This window comes from Neomonachus schauinslandi, chromosome 9 (assembly GCF_002201575.2).
Source record: "Neomonachus schauinslandi chromosome 9, ASM220157v2, whole genome shotgun sequence".
Classification (NCBI taxonomy): domain Eukaryota; kingdom Metazoa; phylum Chordata; class Mammalia; order Carnivora; family Phocidae; genus Neomonachus; species Neomonachus schauinslandi.
In genome coordinates this window covers 25,704,619-25,725,781 of record NC_058411.1, presented here as the reverse complement: position 1 = coordinate 25,725,781, position 21,163 = coordinate 25,704,619, and the positions used below count along the sequence as shown (strand labels likewise).

At 43.0% G+C, this 21,163-nt stretch overlaps 1 protein-coding gene across 1 annotated transcript in view; it reads left to right on the top strand.

Annotated features, from left to right (window-relative positions):
• Nucleotides 1-21,163, top strand: part of TTLL5 (tubulin tyrosine ligase like 5) — a 274,932-nt gene that overhangs the window by 131,539 nt on the left and 122,230 nt on the right. Inside the window, 2 exon segments of the mRNA XM_021679581.1 lie at nucleotides 9,244-9,297; nucleotides 9,299-9,399. Of these exon segments, the coding sequence (XP_021535256.1) occupies nucleotides 9,244-9,297; nucleotides 9,299-9,399 (155 nt within the window).

Here is a 21,163-nt window from a genome sequence, read left to right as displayed (position 1 = left end):
GTGTGTGTGTGTGTGTGTGTGTGTGTGATGAGACCCACTTCATTTAGTATATAAATGCTTTTGTGCCTGCTGGGCTAAACTCTGAGGATACAACAATGAATGAGATACAGTAATTTGTGGGTCAAGATAGGCAAATAAACCTGCAGTTATAATACAATACAAATCATGGCATGAAGCTCTTTCAGCTCTACCGCTATGCTTTTTTTAAAGATTTTATTTATTTAGAGAGAGAGGGAAGGAGAAGGCTGGGGTGGGGTGGGGGGAGAGGCAGAGGCAGAGGGAGAAGTAGACTCACCGCTGAGTGGAGAGCTCAATCCCAGGACCCCGAGATCATGACCTGAGCCGAAGGCAGACACTTAACCAACCGGCTGAGCCACCCAGGTGCCCCGCTACCGCCACACTCTTGAAGCAGTTTAATGACAAGGCTCTTTACAGCTAAGGGAGATTGTTTATAAAAAATAAATTTGACATTGGGAAGTAAAGTGCAAGGTGGTAGCGACAGGATTTCAGGATCCTGCTGTGCTGAAGTTGTTTGAAGGACCTTCTTAGAGCCAATGATAAAACACCAAATTAAGCTTCTGATCTTTCCGTTTCCATGTTGGGGGTAATCCCTGCCTCCTGGCATAGTTATTTGCTGGTTGTATTTTCCCAAGCAGCAATGATAAACCTTGGTACCATGTTAAGAAAAGTAAAGGCCATGTGAAAACCCACAAGACCCAGTCCGCAGAGGGCTACATTTGTAGAAATGGAAAATTCGTGGTCTGCTGTATGTGGAGAGTGTCTTGTCCTTAAGGAACTGATAACACATGCATACGCAGAGGCAGATGCCAGTTTATGATTGATCTGGTAGAGGACTTGAGGGCTCACGCTGGATGCCGGCATCTTATTTTTTTCATTAACCTGTGTTGTCTTTTCAACATCTACTAAAACTTCACCATCCTTAAATATCAGTTTGTTTGATTTTGTGGTTCCACGATGGAGGTGGAAATTACTGCACACATGGTCATTAAATGCTGATTTAGGGAGAACGGTGTCACTACCTTGAGGTTCAGGAGAAGATGCCCCCAGAGAGGATCCTTCAGGCTGAAGCCTCCTCTTATTACTGTTTTTGATTCCAGACTCCTGAGTGGAATTCCTAGCTGTTGACTTGGGCTAGAGTGTATGATCCAATGTCTTCTTTTGCCCACCAGGCCTTAGGCCTCAGGCCTAGACCAAAGCCATCTAGTCAGACCTCCCCCCCAGGCCCACCCCCTAATCTTGATCCTCAGACCATTCTTTTTTTTTTTTTAAAGATTTTGTTTATTTATTTGACAGAGAGAGACACAGCCAGAGAGGGAACACAACCAGGGAGAGTGGGAGAGGGAGAAGCAGGCTTCCTGTGGAGCAGGGAGCCCGATGCGGGGCTCGATCCCAGGACCCTGGGATCATGACCTGAGCCGAAGGCAGACGCTTAACGACTGAGCCACCCAGGCGCCCCCAGACCATTCTTTTGAGGAGAGGCATGGAAAGATAAATCTAAGAAAAGGTTTATTTGCACTAAGGCCCACTCTCTGACCTTCCCTTCTTAAAATGCCAGGCAGCGGGGCGCCTGGGTGGCTCAGTTGTTAAACATCTGCCTTCGGCTCAGGTCATGATCCCAGGGTCCTGGGATCGAGCCCCGCATCGGGCTCCCTGCTCCGCGGGAAGCCTGCTTCTCCCTCTCCCTCTCCCACTCCTCTGCGTGTGTTCCTGCTCTCGCTATCTCTCTCTCTCTGTTAAATAAATAAATAAAATCTAAAAAAAAAAAAAAAATGCCAGGCAGCACCATCTTGCCTTACCAGTTGCATGGGAAGATATATCCAAAAGAGGGCTGATCCAAGAAGAGACCATGAACAATGAACACATAAACTCAAGAGCTTTTATTGTCAGATTACAAAGCAGGTCTCCAGCTCCAAAGCCCAGCACTCTTCCTGCGCCTTAGGAGGGAAGTGAGAGGAGCCCAGCAATGGCGTATCCTGCATCCCAGACTTGGTACCTGTCGCCTGACTGCCGAGGCTCTCCACAAGTTTTAATTTTCCTTAATAGCCCCTTTCACCCCAGCCCACAAAAACAGCACTAGATTTCTCTACCTACACCACAATTGTGACATAGCACTACTCTTATCGGAACCCTTGAGCAAGCTTACTGTTATGTCTTAGGTCAAGAGCAGAATCTTTAGTCTGGCATTCAAGGATCTCCCCGAGCCATTTTTCTTTCTTTTCCTATCTTTTATTGTTTTGAGCTTTAGCCAAATTAGACTGCTTCCTGTTTTTCAGACATTCTTCCTGCTTATCTGTCTCTGCATTTTCACTTACGCTTTTTTGCTCTAGGAACCACCACCACCCCGCCCCCCTCACAGCAATCCTCCTACCTGTCCTTTTAGGCCCAGCTCGGGGGTCTTCTTGGAATTTCCTTCGCTTTTTTCTTAGGGCAGTTATCACTTTCTAGAGGCCTTAAATATTGCTATCTGTTAGGTGTCTTTTCTCACTAGGATTACCAGTTCCTTCATGGCTTGAGGGCAGGGGCCACATTTTAATCTGTGTATCCCCTTAGGGTTTTTAAATTTATTTTAATTCAGTTAATTAACATTATAGTGTATTATTAGTTTCAGAGGTAGAGTTCAGTGATTCATCAGTCTTAAACTAACCCTAACCCCCAGTGCTCATGACATCCCATGCCCTCCTTAATGCCCATCACCCATTTACCCCGTTCCCCCCATCCCCCTCCCTGTACCCTTAGGATTTTACCCGAGGCCTTGCTTATGATGGGCAATGCAGTGGATATTTATTGGATTATCTCTGAGGTTTGGACTTCTTTTGAGCATTCAGGTGTGCAGCATTTCTAGAGCATGCCAACTACAGCTACAGTGATCTAGTTAGGCCTGGCCCTGGATCCTCTTTGGATACCAAAAGGTTATGTATCTGGGTGGGTGGTGGGTATATTCTGGGAAGCCATCAGGGCAATGCCATCATATTTTAATTATAGCCCTGGCAGCAGCACTCCTTTTAGCAAGCGGCAGTAACAAGCAGTAACACTTGGGCGGGCCAGCTGCCGGAAATTGGCCTCCCTCTCTGTGTTTCTCCTACCCCCTTTTCAATCCATCACCTGTATTTATTCCCGCTATAATTTAAACACCTGTCTAGATGGAATGTGTGCAATGTGTCCTTACCCCACACATTCAGATATTTGCTCACCTGCCTTGTTCGGAAGGCTGGCTCTAAAATAAACAGCGTTTTGGTATTAAAAGAAAAAGTGCACCGAGGTCACTGTGGCAATGGACATGAAGAAGGGAACGGGAGTGGAACCTCTTGATAAGCTGCTCCAGGAGAGTGGGAGCAGAGGAGGAGGAGGAGGAGGACAGCAAGGGGTGAAGCATCTGCCTAAGGCTTAGGCAGCAGTGGGATCCTGTGAGGAGGTTTTCCCACAGGCAATCATTCACTTAGCTGACCAGCTAGAGAAAGGTAGGGGTGGAAGAATATAAACAAGCTGATTGTTTTTAGGCTTAAATGCCTTGGTTATTTTTTAACGACCACTGTTTCTCAAGGCAGCATCACAAGTAGACTCGGAATTTTCTGAACCTTGTTCTAAACCATTTTATCCACGTTTGCATCCTTGGCAAATTGAATGATTACCCATGTCAACATTTGAACATCCGGACAACATTGAGAAATAGTAAAATCTAATTAATATTTTCCAAAATCTCTAATAATTAAGGATAACTGGGACTGTTTCCTACTAGTTTTAAAACTAGAAAATGGATTTTCTTTCTTTTTAAAGATTTTATATTTGTCAGGGAAAGAGAGAGAGAGAAAAAGCACAAGCAGAGGGAGCAGCCTAGATTTAGTAGCATAGACTCTGGTTATTGACCCAGAGAAGCCACCTGGCCCATTTTTCCTAACAAAAAATGATGAGCTATCTCTTTTGTTACTGGTGCTATGTCTTTATGTGCCGTAATTCTATCCTTCTTTAAAATTCCTTAGCATGAAATGTTCATCATAATGAAAATCATATATATATATGCCATTTTCTACTTTCTCTTCATCTAATGAAACTTTGTTTACCTGGAGAAATATGGATGGACAGAGAAGCAGATGCAACCTGGTGACAGCCGTATTCATCATCCTTCTGTCCTGTTCAGGAGGAACCTCCAGATGTGAAGCCTAACTGGCTTGTGTAGTTTAAGGCCTGGCCCAATGCTGGGAGATTTACCCTGCCCTTAGATCTTTCCTAGTCAACGCAAGGTGCTTCTAGGGCCCCAGTTGATGCTTGGGTCCATTTGTGTTCAGTGATGACTCCTGCCCATCCTGGGAAAAACTGGGAAACTGAAAGGAAGAACCAGAGGCTTTCTTAAGTCATTTAATCTAGAAATGATTTGCTTGGGCCAAACTCTAGCAAGGCAGAAGTCTGTACACATAAGATTCAGCCAGATCTGGTGGAGGCTTCAGAGCCTTCACAGCCATGTGGCTGTCGCTGCTGTATTAGGTGATACAGACTCTAGAATGTTTTCATCATCACAATACATCCTATTGGATTGTCCTGTTTTAGAACAGGGGTTGCAAATAGGTTCATCTCCTTTGTTACTTCTGATTGATTGGCATTGGCTGTCTGGAGGACTGTGTAAAGAAGATTCTGAGGCCGTATCTAAGTGAGCCCCGAATTGTTTAATTATTTACTAGCAATGTATGTCCTAGGAAGGCTGAGCTGGGTGGGTGGGGGTAGTTGTGGCATAGGTCCTGAGTGTCTTCTAGATAAAACCACAGAAGTAAGAATAGAATATTTAAAATAGAGGGTCAGTTGTTATTATTTAAAGAGACAGGTTATATTTTTAGCAGGAATCCTTTGGAAAGAAAGATGAGAAGCTTTAAAAGTTTTGTTATTCTTTATATAATCTCTCATTTAAGTAGTGGTCCCTTTTGCTATTTTCAAAATAAATTAACAATGATGCTTTGCTTTTGTGTAGAAGGAAATCACAATAGCCACCATTTTTTGGTTTATCCATGAAATAAGGAATTGATGTTACATGTAAAAACAAAACCCACCAGGGCGCCTGGGTGGCTCATTCGGTTAAGCGTCTGCCTTCGGCTCAGGTCATGATCCCAGGGTCCTGGGATCGAGCCCCGCATTGGGCTCCCTGCTCAGCTTCTGCTTCTCCCTCTCCCTCTGCCTGCCGCTCCCCCTGCTTGTGCTATCTCTAGCTCTCTGTCAAGTAAATAAATAAAATCTTAAAAAAAAAAGAAACCCACCAGGAATCTAAAATTAGTTTCATGTTCATGCCACCTTTTACTATACCTGCTAAGAATCAGAACTGATTGAGGATGGGTTTTGGTTTTTTTTTCCACTTCTTTAATATGCTCTGGTGAAGGATATTAACAACACACATATTGTTAACAAATGGGGAATAAAATTTAAGGCAAAAAAGGAAAAGCTGGTGTAGTTTGGTATAATCAATTCCTGTATAATCACTGTTGTCAGAATTTGAGTATCTAATTATATTTTCAAAAATCTCTAATAATTAAGGATAATTAAGGGTAACTGGGACTGTTTCCTACTAGTTTTAAAACTAGAAAATAGATTTTCTTTCTTTTTAAAGATTTTATATATTTGTCAGGGAAAGAGAGAGAGAGAGAAAGCACAAGCAGGGGGAGAAGCAGGTAGAAGGAGAAGCAGGCTTCCCGCTGAGCAGGGAGCCCGATGCGGGGCTCAATCCCAGGACCCTGGGATCATGACCTGAGCAGAAGGCAGACACTTAACCAACTGAGCCACCCAGGCGTCCCTAGAAAATGGATTTTAAAACAAGAGTACCAATTCTGCAACTGTTATGTAACCTTGAGCAAATTAATTACTATAAACTTTCTGAGCCTTAGTTTCTCCATCTCTGAAAGGGAGTATAACAGTATCTGCTTCCATGTATAACGGTATCTGCTTCCATGAGTAATGGGTAAGGAGTGAGATATAAAACCTCACTTATAAGTGCTTGACATTAGTACTGCAAGACCTCAAATATTAAACCATGTCATTTGGGAAAAGTACACCACATGCACTTGGAGGAGAACGGTCCCTGTTCTCATCTTGGCCCTGCACTTAGTGGGTATTTTTAGTGCAATTGTGATTTTTGTGCAATTGCTTACCCTTAGAGTTATCTAATTTTAGTTTCATCTTTTGTAAAATGGGGGTAACAGTAGAACCTGCTTCAGAGGGCTTTCTCAGGATTACACAAGATAATACACATCAAGACAATGCAAGGACATCTGATACATGGCACACGGTGAACATTCAGTAACTTAGCTATTATGATGAAAATGATGATGTTTAAATTAGGGGTGGCCTTGCCAAAAGAGAGAAGATTCAACAAATCTGATATTTCTTCTCCTTCCCATTCACTAATCTCTAAACCATACAGTTTATACTAAACATGGTAAAGTGTGTACATTTTGTTTATTTTATTGCTGTTCCACTATAAATTATTAATAAGCCTCTTTTATTAGGGTTTTGGCACACTGACGGAGGCAGTAATTGGAGAAGCTGTTAGTTATCATAAAGACCTTTCTTACTCTGTAGTGTTTTTATAAGCTGCAAGCTCATGTCTAATTTGAAAGGCCTGATGTTTACGGCCAGGGAGCAGGGCAAGAAGGAAGAAGGCTCAGTGTGGGGCAGGAGTGCATTCAGTCCTACAGGGAGCAGTTTGACTGTCTGACAACCTGACCTCTGTTGCCCCCGAGGTGCAGGAAGAAGGCAAGGCTCTTCAAAGACTCCAGGGACCAGAGAATACTACCGTAACCTGCTCCTGTATCTTCCCTCCCCACCCTTTCTCTAGTCCCTATGTGTCTTCTTCCCCTGATAGCAGCAGAAGGGGGTCAGAAATGATAAGCCAAGGTTAGCTTCTGAGGCTTCTTCTAAAGACAGGCCCACACTGGAGGGCACAGCCCAAGTGTCCTGGATCCCAGCCTCCACAAGCACCAGGAATCATTCCTGACCTATGGAAAACGCTTTCTTCCCCAGAAATATATTTGAGTCCTTTGGTGTGAAGACCTAGTCCTGGGTTGTTTTCACGTACTGAGTTCTCTAATTAGGGATGAGGCGCTGTGCAGTTGCCAAAAATGATTTATGTTTCTTTCAGAATGTTCAGATGAGGGGCACCTGGGTGGCTTAGTCAGTTAAGCGTCTGCCTTCAGCTCAGGTCATGATCCTGCGGTCCTGGGATCGAGCCCTGCCTCAGGCTTCCTGCTCAGCGGAGGGGCCTGCTTCTCTCTCTGCCCCTCCCCCCATCTTGCCCCACCTCGCTCATGCTTGCTCTCTCAATCTCGCAAATAAATAAATAAATAAATAAATAAAATAAACTTAAAAAAAAAAATTTTCGGTTGAAGAAAACATGACAATGCTCCAGAATTCTTCTATTTATAAATGTCAAAATTACTAGGTTCTTAGGACATTTTTCTAGGAGAATACTTTTCCTGGAATGTCCATCTCCTATGCCACTTGGCTCTGGCGTCTCACACCCAACACCCTCCATTCGGCCCTGTGCCCTCCCTCTTTTCAGCGTCCTCTCCCTGTGCAACTGATTTTGAAATGTTTTTCCAAATGTCCTTTCTTTTCTGACTTCATTCTCATCTCACAGGTTTTAACTCACCTCACATCTGTATATCTCATGATAACTTATGTTTTCTCTTTTGGATTATAAAAGTAATCCATGCCCTTCACAACTATATATCTGTGTGTACGTGTGTTGAAGGAAACTTGGATCTGCTTTCTGTAGTTTCAGAGTGTGATTTTTTTTTTCTTTAACTTGAGATATCAGCATGGCTCTATATCATTAAGAATTCTTCGAAAAATTGTAATGGACACATAATACTCCCTCATATGGACAGAGCAAAATTTACTTAACAACACTGCTAGCCATTTTGATCTTCCCATTTTCCAATATTAAAATCAATGCTTGTTTTCAAAAATCTGTTCACAGTGTAGTGTTATGAGTAAGAAGATGGGCTTTGGAGTTCCAAAGACCATGGTCCAGATTCTAGTTTGGCCATTTGTTCCTAGGCCTCAGTTTCCTTCTTTGTAAATGGGGATTATAATGGTACCTACCAACAGAATTATGACAGTTTAAAACAGGATGTATATAATGTACTCATTTACACAGAGCTTCAGACATTGTAAGTTCTGCTAAATAGTAACTGCAGTTATAATAGTCACCATCGTTAATCATGGGCAATTAGTTTTTAGCACAGTTGCTAGAAGTTAGATGGTAGTACAAATACTTTGATACCTTTAATAATATATTGCCAAATTCTGGAAAGATTCTACCAATTTATAGTCACATAAATAGTATAAGTACATATCTAATATCACGCCTTGCCATTATTAGGTAGTATATTTTTTATTATTGTATATCCATGTATACACAAAAATGTTACCTTGTAATTTACATTTCTTTGATTGCCAGTGGAAATGACTAGTTTTAAATATTTAGTTGACTAATTATATTCCTTTTTTGTAAATTGTTTATTAGGGTCAGTGCCCATTTTTCTTTTGCCTGTGCATCTTTTTTCTAAATCAATGAGTTCTTTATATGTCATAAGAATCATTCTTCTTGGGCGCCTGGGCGGCTCAGTTGGTTAAGCGACTGCCTTCGGCTCAGGTCATGATCCTGGAGTCCCGGGATCGAGTCCCGCATCGGGCTCCCTGCTCGGCGGGGAGTCTGCTTCTCCCTCTGACCCTCCTCCCTCTCATGCTCTCTGTATCTCATTCTCTCTGTCTCAAATAAATAAATAAAATCTTTAAAAAAAAAAAAAAAAAGAATCATTCTTCTTATGTATAACTAAAATATATTGCGCATTTAGAAGTTGCAGATGAGGAAACAGGGCCAGAGAGGCTAAGTAGTTTGCCTAGTGTTTCAGACCCTTGCCTGGCACAGAGTAAATACGCAGTAAACCCTTCCTGTCTTTGTTACTAATCTTTGTATTTCATGGCACCTGGCACAGTCCAGCACTTTGCACACAGTAGGGGCAGAATACATATGTGGTGACTTCTGTTGACACCAGCCACCCTCACTTCTCCTCTTTGGTGTGCACAGAAGCCAACCTTTAATAGGTGCCTTGGTCACAGCCACTGTTTTAGCTCAGATGAATCGGCATCTCCTGAACTTGACTTCATTTTCTCCATCTGTTTTTAATGATACTTTCCGAAAACGCTGTAAAATCAGGTTATTTCCCCTCACTTCATTTCTAGGTAACAAACCTGAATTTGGCAAGTGGCGTCATAAACAGAAGCAGTGCTTCAACCCCCCCCCACCCTTCGGCCTGTCATCAGTCCTAGTGGCCCGACATGGTCAATACAGTCAGACCCCCAAGCTCCTGAGAGCCACTCCACCCCTCCTGGAAGCAGGTATGTGAAGGGTTGTGGAGTCATCGTTTTGGGTCACAGACAGCCTGGGTCTGAAGAGAGTCTTTCCCACCTTGAACTCCCTGCACTGATGCCTGGGAGACAGGTACCTTTCCGTCTGTCTTAGTACTCTGGCACTTGAATAGAGGGCCTCGTTTTACTCATAAGACAGTTTGTGGGCAAATCAAAGGCAAAGGAAATTTCTGATACAGTTCAGTAAGCTCACTTCGGGGTGAAAGAGGAAGAATTTGTCCTGTGTTCAATCCTTGCCTGTAGTCTACATTTTCTTGGTTTGACTTTTGACATTTTCTCCTTGTCTCCTCATTCTTGTTTATACCTTGTACTACATTTGCATTTCAGTAACTTTGGACTCTTTTTTTTTTTTGAAGGACATATTTGTTTTTTATATTTTCATCTAGGTTATGTAATAAAACTCAAAACAGTCTCCCTAGACAATGCTCATTTGGGAAGTGGGAAGGAAATGTCCTTTATGTAGTTGAGCAGAGTGGCAGAGGATAAAATCCAAATAGATTCTGGCCACAAAGTAAGCAACTTCTGAATTAGAAAAGAAGCCACTGTATTGAATTCTAGTCTTGATCCATATTTTAAGTCCCCTATTTAAAAAAAAAACGTAAGAAATGGATTCCCAGTACATCTTGCATTAGTGGCTATTCAAAATGGGTTTAATTGCATCTGTCCCTGAGTGAAGTGAGCTAGAGAGGACTGTGACTGTTACGATGAAGTATTCTGTTCCTTCCGAATAAAGAAGCTCTTCCACAGATGTCCCTCCAAGTCCCCACCCCCGCGCCAGCTCTGTCAGCCTCTGCCAGCAGGCCACCTCTTAGCGTGCTGTCTTGCCTCGTGGTTGCAAGGGGCGGCCAAAGACCTGGGCATGAAGGAAATAGCTGTTTGCTGTTGAAGTATCTGTTGGTGTTAGAATTATTACTGAAGGAACTAATTTGGGAAGCAGAGACTCTGCCCAGGAAGCAACATAAACATAAGCACATTACATCATGCTTGAGTACAGTGTCTTTCATACCAGTAATCGTGGTCAAGGGTGAAAAGAATCATCTTAACTGAAAGTTACAAAGAGTTGAAGACTGAGAGGCAGGACTGTTTCAGACGGGACATCCTCCCACGAAGTTCTCTTCGCAGAAGGCTGTCGTTTGGTGATTTACAGTCTACAGAATAACCACATTCCTAAAACATAAGTCTTAAAAAAGAATTCTGTTTATACCATAGAGCTTTATTTTCCATATAAAATATTTCCAAATATTCCATTTTCATTTTACAATCAGAGCCTTGTTTCTATGGAAAACATGTTCCCTGCAATTTTGGGGATATTATCTGCCTATATGACAAGGCTGTAGCCATTTTCCATACTATAAACAAAATGTCAAAACTCCACATCATGACTGGGTTTAGAGACTTCTTTTGGTAGCACCTGTTTGGCAGTGCAGAAACCCAGAAAGGTGTGGGGATCCATCCAGGGCAGAGCCCAGACCTAGAGTCCAGCACTATGAATGGCCTTCTCCTAGCCAGACTGTGCTTATGAGCAGCAGGAAAATAGCACATTACACCACTGACTTCAGAGCCCTTAGCACCAGAAAGTGGCCCCTGCAGTCCCTGGGCCTTTCCCCTTTTGGGTTAGTTGTACCCAAAGCAGCCCTCTCGTCACCTGCTCTTCAAGCCGAAGGGCCAGTTGTAAGGTCCCATTTCAGTCTAGGGTAGCCCCGAAAACCTTCCTCTGAGCCCGGGTAACCTCTGGTTGCCAGAACAGCCTGGAGGCTCAGCTTGTGGAATTCCCAGAGGTGTCCACCCCAAAGCAGTGCTAAGTGAATTCTCCGGGGTCCTTCCAGAGCTGGCTGTGACCTGGGCCACAGCCAGACCTCCAGCAGGCATTCTACCCAGTACCATACCCCAATTTCCATTTTTACCTGGTAAGTCACTGTTTTGTGGATAGTCTCTTGTTGCCCCTCTCTTAGTAGTAAGAGTGACTAAGTTCAATGAATATGGGATTAATAGCTTAGGGATCTGAGTTTTATGACTGGTTTTGACACTAAGTGACCCTAAACCATTCATTTAATCTTTTTATTGGATAAGCATACTTACGGATAAACCAGCCTGTTTTGAGAGCTTTTAGATTGCCCTTAAGGCACTTTGATCTCCCTGGAAGTGGGTGCTAAGTAAATAAGAGGTACTCTTACTAGTTCATCTACAATAGCAACAGTGGATTCCAGTGCTGATAAGCTCTGATAATTCCCTAAACCAGGGGCTGTCCTGTAAACAGTAACAAGACATAAAGACAATCCTTCGCTGGCTGTGCTTTTCATCTGCATATTGGAGGATTCAGTGACTTGGTAGCCACAGGAATGAAAACTGGTGACTCACGAGAACTCTGCAAATAGTGTTATTTTTCATTTCCCTGTAGTGTTGCTATTGTTCTCAATTTTATGGATCACACAAGTTTTCACCAGACAACCTTGTTCTTCCCCAGCTGTTTTGAAACCCGCCCCCCCCCGCCCCCAAACGCAGCCTCAGGACTGTTGTCTCCCATTGGGTCAGTGTGAGCTCAGCCCAGCTCCTCAAATCCCTTGGTTCCTCTGGTCTGTCTGGAGTCCCTGTTCAAGCTTTGTTGTGGGAGAGGAAGGCAGAGAGCCCACGACTTGCCCAGACAGTCTGAGGCCTGGCCCTGTAGCTTGCCGTTCCCTAGACGCTCTGGAGCTGGACTTGGCCAGCCATTCCTCTGTTGTTACTTTTCAGAGGTAATAAGTGAGATTAATTGCAGGCCATTCTCCAAAAGAGAAAGTAGTCAGGGCCAAAATCAGTCACATGTTGAGAAGCCTGAGGTGTACCTCTAAGTGAGGCCGATTTAGAATTAGACAATAGGGCCTCCATGATGCAGGTACCAAGTGTTCGTGACCTCTTTTTTCTTAAAGGGATCAATTTTGCTTTCTAGATGCAGATACCTGGGTATCTAAGCTTTTCTTCAGCCAATGAGATGGGTAGGATTTTTCAGGCTGCCTTTTAACTATACATTTTCGGGGCCCATGGGGTGTTGTTAGGGGCTGGAAGCCATAAGCAGAGGCATCTCCCCAGTACGGCCAGCCTTGCATGGAGTTGGACCACGTCAGGGAGGGGTATTTTCTAGGTGAGGAGCACTCAGCGGGTTCACAGTGCATCTTTCTTTGTGAGACCTGGAAGGGTTACTGTAAAGTCTTGGCTGCTGCTTGGAAGGATTTGGGAAGGACAGGGCCTCAGACAGCTTGGCAGGAACCTGAGGCCCTGTTTTTTTCCAGTCCAACCCTTCCTTGTGGATCGAGCTGTCAGGGAATCCCACGAATGTCTGGCTTCTGCCCCTTTGTATGTTTTTCCAGCATTTGTCATTGAATTATTTTTATCCATCTCTGGCTTTTTCACACATGCAACCTGGGGATTTGTCTGTTCCTCGATATTAAGGGTGGGGGAGCTTGAAAGCAAAGCCGTGAGTTTGTTACTCCTTTTTGCGACAGGGCAAGACATCATGGGCTTGGGGTGCTCGGCCTGGCTGGCCCCCACTCTAGAGAACAGCATGGGGGAATGGGGTACAGTGAAGCGCCAAATCTTAGAAGTTGGAGTATATTTCACGTCACTCTCTCTCTCTGCCCTCTCACTCTCCAGAACTAAATTATAATGAGTTTGATACCCTACTTTACATAATTTATAGGAATAAGTTTTTCAGAGATTTTGATTCTAGTTTAGCTAATACTTTTCTCCCTTCCTTTAGATTATTTCTTACAAATGTTGCTGGACAGTCAGGTCTCTGACTTCCCATCTTTTCATTTTTAATCCTCAGCTTGTTGTTTTAGAAAAATAAAAATGCATCCTATTCATTTTCCATGTGTCAGGCATTTGGTTAGGCACTGGGGAGTCATGATGAATAAAACAGGACTGTGCCTGATCTCACAGAGCTTATGGTCCGTGGTCTATCTGTCATGTTCTCAGTGTAGTCCTGGGTGCTGGGTATGGCCTAAAAGATTTGGAAGACCTAGTTTTTGATCACTCAGAGGTGACGATCTAGCAGAGAAAAGGAGGTATATACACATGAAACAGTTACAGAGTAGTGTCGAGGGGCATATAGCAAAGATTTCAATTTGACGGCACAGGCAATTAGAAGAAAAGATATCAAGAAGAGTGTGTAAGGATTTAATCCTGTCACCTGCTACAACATAGGTGAACCTCGAGGACATTATGATAAGTGAAATAAGCTGGTCACAAAAGGACAAATACTGTATCATTCCATTCATACAAAGTGTCTAATGTCGACCAGATCATAGAAACAGAAAGTAGAAAGGTGGTTGCCAGGGGCTGCAGGGAGAGGGAAGAGGGAATTAACATTTAATAGCTACAGAGTTTCAGTTTTGCAAGATGAAAAAGTTCTAGAGCTCTGTTGCACAACAGTGTGAATGTACTGAACTGTACACACAGAAATGGTTAGATGGTACATTTAAACTTAGGTGTTTTTTACTACATTAAAAAGGAGTATTGTAAGGGCTTAAAAGAGAGCCCCTTAGTTCCACAAAAATTATATTTAGTGACTAAAATGGCAAAGTTTTGCTCCTATCCTCTGCCACTCTCTAGGGGATTATCCTCAGCCTAGTCCTTGAAATGCTTCTGTTTCTTTAAGAGTGTGTTAACTTTATAGGAAAGGGGGCCGTTGACCCCTATGAAGAAGATGGCACGATGTAATAGTGAACTGTTGAGTTGGATGGACCTGGATGTGCCTTACTTAAGTATGTGACCTCGGGCAAATTATATTGCTTCTCTGGGCCACAATTTTCCCATCTGCTTAGATATGCAAATAATACCTACCTCAGTAAGTTGTTATAAGATTTAATTGAGTAGTGTATGTGAAAGGAGCCAGTTTAGTGCCTGGTTTTGGTATAGGTTGTCAATAACATTTCATTTTCTTCCCTGGAAGAAAAAAAGTTGAAATTGGACTTGCTTGGGATATGGTGTTGCTACCCACTTGGGTTAGTATCTAGTACAGAGGGAACTAGCCATTACCTGTGGGTGATGTGCTCCTTGGGCTGGATCACAGAGCTGTGGCCTTTCCAGCTGAGGAAGGGAAAGCATCAGAGTGAAGCCAACAGGAGACTCTTCCTTTTTCTCTGACCCCTTTGTTGAAGGGTGACTTCTTTCTACTCACCGGGCCCTTCCTCTCTGCTATCTTCTTTTGAATGTTGAAATTTCCACTGTAGCTCGATGTTCTAGCCAGTAAACACTCATATTTTCCATCTATCCTGGGGGTCGAGCTTTGGGAGAGCTTTTCTCTGGAGGAGTTTGGAGCTTATAATTTTGTACTTTATACTTTTATATAAACAACACTCTCTAGCCAAAGAGCACAATCACAAAAAGAAACCACTTTTGGGGGGGGCCTAAAAAAAAAAGGAAATTCTTTCATGTTCAGAGTTCTGTAGAATTTCTTATTTCACTTCTTATTCTCCTTCCTTCTTTCCCATAAAATCAAGTTAACTTGACCTTCCTCCTCCTGAGTCTTAGCTCTCACCATTCCTTCCCCTTGAGGGAAAATGTTTCTTCAGCACATGAGTGATAAAGGCCTGTACTTCTATCTAAAGTTCCTCTGCTGCTTTTCTCACTCCACCAGACACATAACCTCTCAAAGGTTATGCTCTGTGTCAGTTCAAGCTCTGTGACAGATTCTACAATTCCTCCTTCCCCGAGAGAGCTGAGGGCCATAGGTGTTTGGGCCAAGGCCAGAATGATTGGGCTTCTGCCTATTGAAGGAATGTGGGTAAACCTAGGAAATGTGTCAAAGATCGCTGGCTGGACATCATAGCAGAGCCTGGGCAAAATATGTGTGGGAATGTTTGGGCCTAGTATCAGCAGTGAAAGAAGTAGATCTTTTCTTATCTGCAAGCCAAAATGCAGGTGGCTTTGTGGTGTGCCAGTGTAGTGTTTTTTCAGTTCAGTATGCCTCCTCCCTACCCCCCAAAGTACCAAAGAGAAACCACCTTACCTTTCCTTAGGATTAAAACAGGCACACATGTACACTTGTGCACACCCACGTGCAAGCACACAGTCATTGTTAGAGGCAAGACCGTATCTTATTTTTTAAATCTTTTTTAATTTTATTTACTTATTTGACAGAGAGCACAAGCAGGGGGAGCAGCAGGCTGAGGGAGAGGCATAAGCAGGCTTCCTGGGAGTCTGATGTGGGACTCGATCCCAGGACCCCAGGATCATGACCTGAGCTGAAGGCAGTCACTTAACCAACTGAGCCACCCAGGCGCCCAAGACCCTATCTTATTTCACTGTTGACTTTATAATTTTATATCTATCCACAGTTGGTGATTATTTTGGCTCTAAGAGGCCTGAATGACAAAAGTCTACATATTAAGCTGAATGAGACTCCTTTTCTAGAATTAAGAAATTATATCAGAGTTACCTAATTCATAATTCAGTTTAATTCTCACATGGTTTTTCCTCTCTTCTTCTTTGCAAGTTAACTCCATTTACCAGTTTTGAAAGAGCTTGGAAAGAATCAGAGTGGTGAAGAAACACTCTATCTTTCTTTCTGACTCCTGTAGAGAGACATTGATGATCCAGTTTTAAGGCTTACTGTTGACTCCATGAATTTCTAGAAGGAAGACCAGTCAGCTTTCCTGAACCTATAGCTGAAGACCCTGTCCTCCCTCCATCCTCCCTCCCACTCTTCTTCCTTTTTATTTTATTTTATTTGGCAGAGGGAGAGGGAGAGAGAGAATCCCAAGCAGGCCCCATGCCCAACTCGGGGCTCAGTCTCACAACCCCGAGACCATGACCTGAGCCGAAATCATGAGTCAGATGCTTAACTGACTGAGCCACCCAAGTGCCCCTCCCACTCTTATTTTTGTTAAGACTTTCAGCATGTTACCAATTAAGTACAACTAAGAAATCATTGCTTTTTTTTTTTTTTTAAGATTTTATTTATTTATTTGAGAGAGAGAGAGACAGCACAGGGGAGCCCAACACGGGGCTTCATCCCAGGATCCCGGGATCATGACCTGAGCTGAAGGCAGGTGCTTAACCGACTGAGCCACACAGGCCCCCTGCTTTTTTTTTTTTTTTAAGTCCTAGGATTTAAGAGGCTAAAAGGGAAAAACTCCCTGTACCTATGTTTTAATAAAAGAAAACAATAGACTGATAGTATCTGAAAAGGAGTAAAGATCCTCTCTTCCCTTGCAGCCACTTTGAGAAGCAGTTTTGGCATAGGTTCTGGCTTGGGTATAGGTTCTTGATAATTCTCAGTTCCCTTTCCAGAAAAGAAAGAAATGTAAAATTAGACTGGCTGAGGACATGATATTCCTACACCACTTCATGTAATGCTTAGACTCGATACATAGTAGGGAAAACAGGTATACCTAATCATAACACAACGCTGAGGTTTACACGATCTATTTTTATTGTGAAGTTAGTATCCATAAATTAAAATTTTGATTACAAACCATGAAAATGCTCCTGAAGAAAGATAACCGAAGAGAAGCTAAACTTAAAAGGGCATTTAAATATGGAGCCAAGTGTTCTTTGGGAGATGCAAGGAAAGCTGGAGGTGGGAGAGAAGCAGTGTATGAGAGCCTAGGAATTCAAAATGTCGCATCATATGGCAGGCCCCTGGGGTTCGTAATAAGTAACAGTAGAACTCTTGTCTTAATTGGACCATTCTTCTGCTTCAGACACAGTAAGGAGATATTTTTGGCTTTCATGAATTATCAGGCTAAGACTTGTATTAATTTGGCTTCAAAGCCAATAATCAATACCATGTTTGGCCTGGTTCTTAAAAATAAGTTTTACTATCTTTCCGTGATGAAAATGAAATATGGGTGAATCTCAGTAATGTGACTATAATCTAGAAGGATTTAGATGAGAAAAGCAGCCTTTCTGGCATAGCAGGTAAGGAAACCATAAAGGGGGTTAATAAGTGGGATGTACTTAAAGGCTAGAGGAAATCAAATTATGTTCTTCTGGAACTTTGCACCAAGGAAAATTGAGTAGATGAAAGACTGTCTGTATTATTAGTGTTCTCAAATATCTTGCTTAGCTACATGAACCCAATGCATTTGGAATACTAGCCCCCAAAAGAAGAGTTCTGTTACCTTCTTCACCAAATAATTAGTATATTGAAATATTTGAAAAAAAGGAAAGGTAAAACTGGCATTAAGTAACATCCCAGATGGGAAATGGCATCATCTGGTAGTTGTTAAAACAATGTTATATCTTCTAAACACAAGACACTGGGCTGCGCTGTGAAGGAGGTGTTAGGGTCTCTGTTCTCAAGGAGGAAAATTAATAGTCCCTATCAATGCAAGTACTATAAAACAGTATGTCCTTAATTGTTGAAGAAGAGGGTTATCCTGTAGGTACGAGTTCAGAGGGGAAATTGACCACTAACTGGAGAAGCTGACAAAAGGTCCATGGAGAGGAAAGGGGCATGAGCGGAATCTGGAAGGGCAGATGGGGCGTGGGTGGGCGAAGAGGCTAATAGTAACAAATTAAGAGGTAATTGCACATTTACTTTGTGCTCAACACTATTCAAGGATCAAAGTAATGTGATTCACACTCCTAAGTTAGAGGTGACAGTTCAGCAGGGTGGTATAAAAAATACTGCCCTAAATGTGTGTTTACTTTTTGCACGTAAAATGCAAAGCGAGTGATTAAAAGAGGGCACATAGGTTCAGATGAGTCACAGTTCAGAAAAGGTACTGAAGACAGGTAGAAAGAGAAGACTCTGCAGAGGAAGGGTTTAAGGTAGAGTATAAATTCAGTCCTTGACTGTGTGTAGGCTCCGGACAGGTGAAGGACAGGAGAGGAGGGAGAAGACCCGTAATGTGCAAGGTGTTGTAAACATTTGCAAGCGACAGGGAATGGGGACCAGTCTGGCTGAAGCAGAGTGTTTCTGTTTGAAATACCGTGCATTGGTCAAAACAGTGAGTTTTGAGTGATAGAAACTGAAATTCACAAGCTGGCTCTCTTGTACAGGAGATTTTTCAGTTTGTATAACTAGAAAGTCCTGAAGTTGGTGTTGGGAGCTTAGGAAGTATCATTAATCATACTTCCTGCTGTCTTCCAGTTCACAGCTAAATGAGAAATTAGGGGGAAAAATCAGCAAAATACTGGCTTTATTATTGAGAAAGATAAATTGGAGGAGATGGCCTATGAATGTGGCACAGTTGGGCTTCAACCTCTCAAGTCTACAGCTTTCTAACTTGTTTTATTTAAAATCTAAAGATTTTCTTTGTTGGTAATTTCTCTGATAATTAAAATTTTTAAGGAAGAAATAAAAAGACCTAATGCAACATAGTCTTAAAAATGAAAAAAAAAGGGCGCCTGGGTGGCTCAGTCGTTAGGCGTCTGCCTTCGGCTCAGGTCATGATCCCAAGGTCCTGGGATCGAGCCCCGCATCGGGCTCTCTGCTCCGCGGGAAGCCTGCTTCTCCCTCTCCCACTCCCCCTGCTTGTGTTCCCTCTCTCGCTGTGTCTCTCTCTGTCAAATAAATAAATAAAATCTTTAAAAAAAAAAAATGAAAAAAAAAAGAAATAAAAACTTGGCCTGATTTCCAAAACGCACACCTGCATCTGGTCCCAAACTTTCCAGTATTATTCCAGGATTATTTCTCTCTACACGTTCAGTTTCAGCAGTGATCAGAAATAAGCCTCGTGTATTTGCCCTCAGCACTTCTGTGCATATGCCACTCCATAGCCCTCCCCCTATTAGTTTACTCTGTACTTACTGTCACTCCTTCAACAGAAGTGTAAGTTTCTTATTACTGTCGGATCCCAGCGCCTTGGTTAGCAGTAGGGACTTAAAAATAAGAACAAATATTAAATGAATATTTATTAAGGAATTTAGACGTGGAGGAATGAGTGGATGGACACCCTGCCCCTCGCCTGCATCTGCACGTGTTCACATCCTGTTCTGTATAGGGTTTGGCTCAGTAGGGCATTTCTGCAATCTTCCCTGTTCCTTGAGCAATGCCATTAGGATTTCTCTTCCCTCCTCACCCACTGGACTCCTGTTCCTAAAAACTGTAATTCAGAGGATGCTCGGGCTAAGTGCTTGATTTTAATTCCTAGAGAATGGAAATTTGGGGCCCTTCCTATCCTAGTGAACTGAACAGTGGGAAAAAAAAAGCCCTACCTAGTTCCTCCATTGAACTTAAAGCTCACAACACGCCCTCCCGCCCCGCCCTTCCCATGTCATCAGGTCTTTATTGCTTCTCCTTTGGACCCTATTCAGTTCTTTCATGTTATACAAAAATCAAAAGTGCCCTACAAGCAAGAGGTCCTCTTTTATCTGAGGGGTAGAGGCAGATATGGAAAAGGAAAAGACAGAGAACTTTTTAACCCCCAAACTTCTCCCCACCCCACCTAACCCACAAGTCTTTTTTTTTTTTTTTTTTAAAGCTTTTATTTATTTGACAGAGAGAGACACAGCGAGAGAGGGAACACAAGCAGGGGGAGTGGGAGAGGGAGAAGCAGGCTTCCCGCGGAGCAGGGAGCCCGATGCGGGGCTCGATCCCAGGACCCTGGGATCATGACCTGAGCCGAAGGCAGACGCTTAACGACTGAGCCACCCAGGCGCCCCCCACAAGAGTCTTTTAAGAGCCACTCCTAGAAGATTGTGCAAGTGGAAGGGTATCCACCATCTTGGACAGCCCAGAATGGGATAGTTATCTCTTTCCTCCAGCCTTTTCACATTGGTTGCCTAATGAGTTAGAGTGTTCACTGAATGTATGTTTTTGTGGTGTTCAGCTTTTTGGTGTTCTTTATAGTGGTTCCTCTCTTTTCACTGTCCTTGATTTGATAGACTACCTGCGTGGTTGGTATGGCCGAGGCGTAATGTCGGGCCGCCACCTCCCTACTCCATGTTCAAGTATCATTTCTTTATCTCTGCTATGACACTTGCCACTCCTCCTTATATTCTGGTTCTTTGTATATTTGTCTTACCTGTCATATTAGATTGTAAGCTTTGTGGGGCAGACATCAAGTCTTACACAATTTTACATCCTTATAGTGACCTGTACTAAGTCCTCAGTAAACGTTTGGTGAATAAGATCAGTGCTGTCCAATGCAGTAGCCACAAGCCAGGTATGGATATTTAAATTTAAATTAATGATAATTAAATAACATGAAGAAATCAGTTGCTCAGTCCTATTAGCCCCATTTTCACAGGCTCATGGCTTCCTTATTAAGTAGCACAGGACTAAGACGGCTGACAGCTGACCCAGAAGATGTGATAAAGACCCAAGCTTGGTCAGTGGATTAAAAAAATCAAAAGGAATGAGTTTCCAAGAAAGGCATATTCCTGATTTTCCTCTTAGGCCCTTCTGTAGATGTCAAGCCTCTTTTGTTTAGATCTGGAGGTTTACCACAGATGCTGTTCTTGAACTAATTTGTGGTTCTGGGAGGGGCATATTCTGATGCCTTGGGAGCCTTGAAAGCCCAGAGCTTCTGTATGACTAGTATCTAACCAATCAGAGCTGGGCTGACTGAGAGGAGGAGGATTTTTTAAGCAGATCCCAGCATTGTCATTTTATTTTCTGAGATATGCCCATGGCTGAATATTTGGGGAGAGGACTTGTTTCCCTACGCTCACCCCACCCCCACGCCCCCACCTGCTTGGCCAGGCTCTGACTTGGCTTATAGAGCTGCTATAGCCCTGGGGAACAGAGCCAAACATGCGGAAGCGGTTACGTGTACTAGCTCCCAGGGAAGCTGTGGCTAGCGGG